The sequence below is a fragment of the Falco naumanni genome, chromosome 2 (genome assembly GCF_017639655.2).
Source record: "Falco naumanni isolate bFalNau1 chromosome 2, bFalNau1.pat, whole genome shotgun sequence".
In the NCBI taxonomy this organism is placed as follows: domain Eukaryota; kingdom Metazoa; phylum Chordata; class Aves; order Falconiformes; family Falconidae; genus Falco; species Falco naumanni.
This window is the reverse complement of record NC_054055.1, coordinates 5,476,042-5,484,349: the sequence shown is the minus strand read 5'-3', so window position 1 is coordinate 5,484,349 and position 8,308 is coordinate 5,476,042. Positions and strand designations below refer to the sequence as shown.

Below are 8,308 nucleotides of genomic sequence, written 5' to 3'. Positions count from 1 at the left end.
GCCGCGGGGACGGGCTTGGCTCCAGCCCAGCTGGGGCTCGGCCGCGCCGTGTCCCTGGCTCTGTGCCACCCGCCCGGCACGGCCTCCCCGTGGCCTTCGCCCGAGCTGGCCGGGGGTCCCGCCGCGGCCCCGCACCGGGAGCGGGGCGACAGGCAGCCGGGTGCCGGGGCCTCTCCCCACCCAGCCCACCCCAGCCCACCCCAGCCCACCCCACCGCCGGGGCACCGGGAGCGCGGGGCCAGCTCTGGCAGCGCTGGGCAGGCTGTAGGCAGCGGCACTGGGGGGCCCTCACCTCCGCCCCCCTTCTCGCTGCCACGCGCTCGGGGCGTGAACCCTCCGCGGACGTTGAGCAACCCCTTCTGCAGACGTATGGAAAATCCCACCGGGGACGTGCTGCAATGTGGGTCCCGCGGGGGGGTCTGGGGACAGAGCAGCGCACCGACCCCCAGCCATGGGGGTCCCCGCAGACAGCCCTCTCCGCCGGGCTGTCCCCCGGCCGGGCAGGGACAGGCACGGGGGCGCAGACCTGATGCCGTGGTGTGAACCTCCCACAGCTGCGGCACAGAGTCCTTGCTGCCTGCAGGGGAGCGGGGATGGGGCCACCCCCCCGCTGCCCCCGTCCTGGGCCAGAGGCCACGGCTGGGGCAATGGCCAGCACTGCCTGGCCCCGCGTGTCCCCGCGGTGTGTGGCAATCAGGGAAGATTGTTCTATTTAGGGAAAGGCGGCAGGGTCCCTCATCCCTTTTGCAACCCTCCACGGTGGCAGCTCTCCCACTGCCCCCACGTCTCACCAATGTGCTCTCACTGCCGCCTGCCCTCTCCCTGCTAGACCTGTCCCCACCACCCTCTTGGCCCTTCCCGATTGTCCCCAGAGTCAATGCTTGTCCTGACGTGGGGGCAAGTGCTGCACTTAGATATGCAGGCGCTACTTGGCCCTGGTTTTTTGGGTGTCTGGGCCACCACGGATCTTCCTAGACATGCAGGGACATCGTAACATCCCCCATATGAGCACAGGGACTTGCATCTACCACGTGGCTGGAGCTTCATCATGGGGTTTATGGGGGGGACAGTCTGCAGCCACTAGTGACAGTTGTCAGCCTCTGTTGGGAGATGTCCTTCACCTTGGGGATATGTGGGCAGGAGTCACCTCAGCCAGCCTCTGGGAGGGGGCTTGGTGCCACACCTCCGCAGGGGCTGAGGTCCCTCCCCAGCCACATCCTCTGCCCACAGAGACATCTCTGACGCACCTCTCTCTGGGGCAGCTGGGATAGAGACATCCGGGGGCAGGTCTGGGCTCAGCACCCTGGGGCTGTGGCACCTCGGTCCTGCAGGGTCTAGGTGGTGCCACAGGGGGATCCGACTGCAGGAGGTGCCAAAGATGACACAGGGATGCTTGGGGACACGTGTGGTGGCATTTTGCACCCTCCAAGTTGTGGCTGGGAAAGGGGTCCCTGGAGGGGCAGCAGGTCAGTGGGAGGCTTGCCCGAACACAGGGGCTGTGGCAGCAGAGACCTGAGGATCTCATTGCACCTCCTGGAGGCCCTGATGGCCCTGAGCAGCCTCCCCTGGCCCCCAGCCCAGGGCTGGGTGCTCCATTTCAGCTCAGCCTGGCCCCGGCTGTGCTGCAGCCCCATGGTGGCTGTGTGGGCTCCAGCCCCCGCCCATCTCCTGCTGCTTCTGCCATCACAGCCAACGGTGGCAGCTCCTTAAAGCCTCTCCCAGTGGGATGTGGGGGGCCCATTTTTGGCTGAGGGGATCCCCAGAGGCATGGGGAGGGTTTGGGAATGGTTCATAGACTCATAGAATCATTTAGGTTGGAAAAGACGTTCAAGATCAAGTCCAACCATCAACCCAGCACTGCCAAGTCCACCACTAAACCATGTCCCTCAGCACCACATTTACATGTCTTTTAAATACCCCCAGGGGTGGCGACTCTACTGCTTCCCTGGGCAGCCTGTGCCAGTGCTGGACAGCCCTTTTAGTGAAGAAATTTTTCCTAATATCCAGCTCAAACCTCCCCCGGCACAGCTTGAGGCCACTTCCTCTTGTCCCATCACTTGTTATCTGGGGGAAGAGAGAGATCCCCCCTCGCTGCAGCCTCCTTCCAGGCAGCTGTAGAGAGCGAGAAGGTCCCCCCTGAGCCCCCTTTTCCCCAGGCTGAGCCCCCCAGCTCCCCCCACCCCCCGAGCTGTGCCGCAGCCCCTTCCCCAGCCCCTGCCCGGCTCTGGACACGCTCCAGCCCCTCCGGGTCTGTCTGGGGGTGAGGGGCCCAACGCTGAGCCCAGGGCTCGAGGGGCGGCCGCACCAGGGCCCAGCACAGGGGGACGGGCACTGCCTGGCCCTGCTGGCCACGCTGCTGCTGACACCGGCCAGGGCGCTGCTGGCCGCCGTGGCCACCTGGGCACACGGGGGGCTCATGCCCAGCCGGCTGCCGACCAGCCCCCCCGGGCCCTTCCCCGCCAGGCAGTTCCCAGCCCCCTGCCCCCAGCCCGCAGCGCTGTGGGGGGCTGGTGTGACCCACGGGCAGGGCCCGGCACTCAGCCCCGTTGGGCCTCATACAACTGGCCTCGGCCCCTCGGCCCGGCCTGCCCAGACCCCCTGCAGAGCCCCCTGCCCCCCAGCAGGTCACACTGCCCCCAGCTCGTGTCCTCTGCAAACCCACTGGGGGTGCGCTCCAGCCCCTCGTCCAGGTCACTGATGGAGACATCAAACAGGACTGGCCCCAGCGCTGGTCCCTGGGGACACCACCTGTGCCCGGCGCCAGCGGGATGTGACTCCATTCCCCACCACGCTCTGGGCCCGGCCACCCAGCCAGCTTGTTACCCAGCGCAGAGCACACCCGTCCCAGCCCTGGGCACCAGTTCCTCCAGGAGATGCTCTGGGAAACGGTGTCAAGGGCTTTGCTAAGGTCCGGGTAGGCACCATCCACAGCCCTTCCCTCACCCACTAAAGGGGTCATTGGTTGTCCGAGGAGACCAAGTTAGCCAAGCAGGACCTGCCTTTCATAACCCCACGCCGGCTGGGCCTGATCCCCTGGGTGTCCTGCACATGCCCTGTGATGACGCTCAGGATGATCTGCTCCATCACCTTCCCCGGCACTGAGGTCAGGCTGACAGGTCTGTAGCTCCATGGATTTTCCTTCCTGTCCTCCTTATAGATGGCCACCCTTCTTGTAGATCAGGGGTCCTCAAACTTTTTAACTAGGGGGCTGGCGCACGGGTGAAGTGGCAGGCAGTCATCTGCGGCTGCTTGGTTTCCCGCCCCAACCCCCGGTGAGGGGGGTTGGGGGGGTTCTGTAAATACCGGGGGACAGATTGAGGACCCTGGGGGGCTGTATCCGACCCACGGGCCGTAGTTTGAGGACCCCTGTTGTAGATGTTCATTCCCAAGGATAGGGAGCTGGGGAGCAACCTGGGGCTGCTGAACCCCAGTTGCCCCACAACCTGCCACCCTCAGCAAAACAAGCAGATTGGAAGGGTGGTGCTGACGCCAAAATGGGAGAGCAGAGGGACAGGGCATCTCCTGTGCTCCTGTGTCCCAAGAGCCCTGTGATATCCCTGCACCTCTGAGAAGCTCTGCAATGGTCCAGGTGCCCTGATGTGACAAATCCCCTAAACTGGCTCCTGCACATGGCCAGCAGCACCAACAAACATCTGTACAGCACTTGCCCCCACGTCAGGACAAGCATTGACTCTGGGGACAATCGGGAAGGGCCAAGAGGGTGGTGGGGACAGGTCTAGCAGGGAGAGGGCAGGCGGCAGTGAGAGCACATTGGTGAGACGTGGGGGCAGTGGGAGAGCTGCCACCGTGGAGGGTTGCAAAAGGGATGAGGGACCCTGCCGCCTTTCCCTAAATAGAACAATCTTCCCTGATTGCCACACGCCGTGGGGACACGCGGGGCCAGGCAGTGCTGGCCATTGCCCCAGCCGTGGCCTCTGGCCCAGGACGGGGGCAGCGGGGGGGGTGGCCCCATCCCCGCTCCCCTGCAGGCAGCAAGGACTCTGTGCCGCAGCTGTGGGAGGTTCACACCACGGCATCAGGTCTGCGCCCCCGTGCCTGTCCCTGCCCGGCCGGGGGACAGCCCGGCGGAGAGGGCTGTCTGCGGGGACCCCCATGGCTGGGGGTCGGTGCGCTGCTCTGTCCCCAGACCCCCCCGCGGGACCCACATTGCAGCACGTCCCCGGTGGGATTTTCCATACGTCTGCAGAAGGGGTTGCTCAACGTCCGCGGAGGGTTCACGCCCCGAGCGCGTGGCAGCGAGAAGGGGGGCGGAGGTGAGGGCCCCCCAGTGCCGCTGCCTACAGCCTGCCCAGCGCTGCCAGAGCTGGCCCCGCGCTCCCGGTGCCCCGGCGGTGGGGTGGGCTGGGGTGGGCTGGGGTGGGCTGGGTGGGGAGAGGCCCCGGCACCCGGCTGCCTGTCGCCCCGCTCCCGGTGCGGGGCCGCGGCGGGACCCCCCGGCCAGCTCGGGCGAAGGCCACGGGGAGGCCGTGCCGGGCGGGTGGCACAGAGCCAGGGACACGGCGCGGCCGAGCCCCAGCTGGGCTGGAGCCAAGCCCGTCCCCGCGGCCATCCCGGCCGGCCGGCTGGCAGGAGGGGACAGCCGAGGGGGGACGTGCCCCAGCCCCGCATAAATAAAAAGCCCCCGTCGGGGCCGGGGAGCAGGCGGCGCCCTGAGCAGAGCCCGGGCCAGCGCTGCCGGAGCCGTGCCAGCGGGGCCATGGAGCAGTACTTCTCAGCCACCCAGAAGATGGAGCAGGAGGTGATGTTCCCCAGCCTGCTCCGAGGGGTCTTCCCGCAGCAGGAGGGGGCGGCCCCGGCTGCGGGCGGCCACACGGACCTCTACGAGCGCTACCAGCTCCTCAAGGCCATCAAGCCCGTGGTGGAGAAAGGCCTGGCCTCTGTCACCGACCAGAGCCAGACCGGCACCGGCACCGACGCGTCCTCAGACGACGACGACGCCATGGACGCCCAGCTGGAGGAGCGCCTGTCGCGCCACCTGGCCGGTCTGCAGCAGGTCCTCACCCACCTCACCAGGGACACCAACGCCCTCACCCGGAGGTACAGCCAGATCCTGGAGCAGATCAGCCCCAGCGAGGGACAGCCCAGCTGGTGACACTGCCACGGCTGCCAGGTAAGAGCTGGGGGGATGCGGAGCCCGCGGGCACTGCCGGGTCAGGGGGTGGCTGATGTCCCCAGAGGGGTCTGCGTGTCTGCAGGGGTGGCCAGCTCCTGGGAAGTGCCTTGAAATGGGAACTGCCCTTTCAAAAGCTGGCAGATTTCCATCTGCATGCCGAAGGCGGGGACTCATCCCATCCCTCCGTGCAGAGACTTTGGGGCTCCGGGGTACACGGGCCCAGGCTTGGTGGCCAGGTCTCTCATGGGGATGGCCTTCGGGGTTAAGGACAGCCTCTGTTGCAGGATGGGTGCTGGTGGCACGAAGGAGAGGACGTCCCCATCGCTGACCATCGCAGGCTCTTCCCCAGCCCCGCTCGCCCTCCCCGCACGGCGGCAGCTGGTCTCCCAGCGCTGGCACCGCGCGCCGGCAGCAGCTGCGAGCACCCGAGAGCCGGACGGTGCCTTATCCTCGTAGGAAGAAGCACCTGGCAGTGCCAGGAGTCCATCGGAAGAGCCGCAGGCTCGTGCCCTCCTCTTTATTTTCAAAGAGCGGCACGAAGGCGGCAGCACTGTGGAGCGGCCCCAACCTGCGATGGGCCCCTGCGACCGCCGAGCCCTTTTCCAGCTGGTACCTGGACCGCGAGGGCCATTTCCCCGATCTTTGCTAATAAAACAAGCCCTGTGAAGCCATTGTCACTGTGGTGCTTTGCCTGGGCCGGCACCCTCGGGGAGTGCCCCAGTGTGAGGCAGGGGACAGCGGCTCTGCTGGGAGGGGCCCTTCCAGTGCGATGATGGGCCATTAGAAGGGACAAAGAATGACAGTGATGGGAAGGTGTGGGTTGGAAGGCACCTTCGGTGACCATCTTGTCCAGCCTCCCGCCCTGGGCACGGACAACTTCCACTCGGTCAGGTAGCTCAGGGCCCCGGCCAACCACGGGGCATCCGCAACGCGTCTGGGCAACCCCTTCCTGTGCCTCACCACCCTCAGCCTCAAAACCCTCTTCCTTGTGTCGGCAGCAACACCGGCGCGAGCTGGTCCCTGCTTTCCGTGGGCAAAAGGGTGTGAATCCGCCCAGCGCACGGCCCGGCCGTGCAACAGCGAGGCGGACACTGAGCCCCACTGCTGTGCACCCAGAGGGGAGGGACGGAGACACCAGCCCACGCGCAACACAGCCACCACCTTCAGGGCGCTCTGCAGCGCTCTGCCCACGCTGTGCCACCGCTGCTGGTGCTGCTCTGTGCCCCAGAGCTCCCCACGCCTTGCTCCTGCCCATCAGGGCTCCTGCCCCGGGGCTGCCCCGCGCGGGGCTGAGCCTGGGCACCGGCCCCCAGGGGCAGCGGGGCTGCAGGGCTCGGCGCCTCTGACAAGCGCCTGCCCCCGGGACCCCAAACCCCTCGCTGGGGTTGGGTTCGTTGGAGGTTCCCATCTCCTCTCGCCTGATCAGGCCGTTTCTCCTGGATGTCACGACCGCATGGGCTTTGCCTTGTCCTCCCCGAGCACAGGCGGTGGTGACAGGGTCTCCAGACCCGGTGGCCGGGGGGCCACGGGCTCGGGAAGGGGCTGCTGGGGGCCGGATTCAGGGCTGCCCAGCATCTGAAAGGTGCTGAGTGGGTTGGAGCAAGGACAAGAACAGCCCTAGTGGGGTTGGGGAGGCAGAGATATAGGGGCATCTGACAGCAGGCAGTGCCGGGGACAGCTCGGCGACACTCAGGGACACAGGAGTGGTGGCGTTTTCCTCCCTCTGAGCCACACGCCAGGGGACGGGCTCCCCAGGAGGATGGCAGGTTAGGGCAAGGCTCGCCCAAACGCCGAGTCTGCAGCCGCAGAGACCCGACGATCTCATTGCACCTCCCGGGGGCTCTGCACCAATGTTATTCCACGTGGCCGCCAGGCTCCTCCAGGTGACATCCCTCGTAGGTCTGAAGCCCTCGTTGCTTTTCTGGGAAGGGAGCGCTGGCATCTACAAAAGTGTCTGCCGACCCCCAAGTGCCCCAAAACGTGGGCAAACACAAGTCCTGCCAGCCAGTGTGAGGATTCTGAGGCACATCTGCCTTTGTGTGGCCCCTCAGCCCTGGCAAGGGGAGAAGTGGAGCCGGGAGATGCACTGGGGTCTCCAGCCTGCCTTTGGAGCTCCTCTGCCTCCCTGGAACCACGTTCAACAAGTGCCCGGAGAGGTGAGGGCCACGGAGGAGGTGCTGTCCCTCTGGTGAATTACACAGCTGGAGCTGAAGGATGGGACCTGCGTCCCCTGGAGAAGACAGTGGTCCCAGCGAGGAAGGCCTGTGGTCACCTCCAGCGATGGCTGCTGGTTTGGGCAGAGCACTCGGCAGCGGGAGATGATCGCGCCGTGCCCCGGGGAGGCGTCGTGGCAGGACACGGGGTGAAGCGCTCAGCGCCGCTGCCCAACGTGACCGGTGAGAGACACGGGATGTCCCCAGAAAGGTCCGTGACCTGGGGCAGCGGGAGGGACACGCCGGTGACTTAGGGGCCACTGGCAATCCCCCAGGACCCCCGGGTCCCTGTCTGCGAGCCGCTGCCTGGCCGGCCAGCCCCGAGCCCGCGGGTCACGGGAACCGCTGCCTGCCCCGGCTGCAGGGCCCTGCGCCACGCCGCCCCGGGCTGCGTCCGGCCCCAACGGGCCTGCTGCTGCCCACCGCGCCTGGGCACGGCTGGTCAGGGGCGCGGGGGGTCGCAGAAAAGGGCTTTGCCACTGGCAAACGCCGCGCAGGTCCCTGGTGGGATGAGGGCAGCCGGGGCAGCCCAGGCCCCCCGGCGTGGCAGGGGGTGCTGCCTCGGTGCTGCCCGGGAAGGGCTCCTGGGGCCCCGGCGCTGGGGCCTTCCCGCTCGCATCGCGGGGCACAGCGGGATGGCGGGTTTATTTGTAGCTGGTTAGCGACATCTAATTAACCCAAAGGCTGTGGCCCGGGCACACGGGCCAGTAGAAGGAAGGCAAGAGAAAAAGCCCGGTTGTGACCCAGAACGTTAAATACCCAAGAAATTCAAAATACCCTTCTGTAAGCAGCCTCTGGGGGGGGGGGGGGGGGGGGGAGGGGACCCTTCCCCTCTGCTCAGCCCTGGTGGGACGCATGTGGGTGCCGGGTCCTGGCCCGGCTCTCCGGTCCGGGAGGGACACGGGCGCACTGGAGAGAGTCCAGGGAAGGTCCATGACGGGGATGAAGGAGCAGGAGCATC

The 8,308-nt window shown here is 66.9% G+C and overlaps 1 protein-coding gene across 1 annotated transcript; it reads left to right on the top strand.

The window, feature by feature from the left end:
- Window positions 1-4,567: 4,567 nt before the first annotated feature.
- On the top strand, window positions 4,568-5,801 carry LOC121083448 (thyroid hormone-inducible hepatic protein-like). The gene is made up of 2 exons (XM_040583894.1): window positions 4,568-5,131; window positions 5,419-5,801. Exon 1 carries the CDS (start codon window positions 4,718-4,720, stop codon window positions 5,111-5,113), a length of 396 nt encoding a protein of 131 aa, XP_040439828.1. The 5' UTR covers window positions 4,568-4,717; the 3' UTR covers window positions 5,114-5,131; window positions 5,419-5,801.
- Window positions 5,802-8,308: the final 2,507 nt, after the last annotated feature.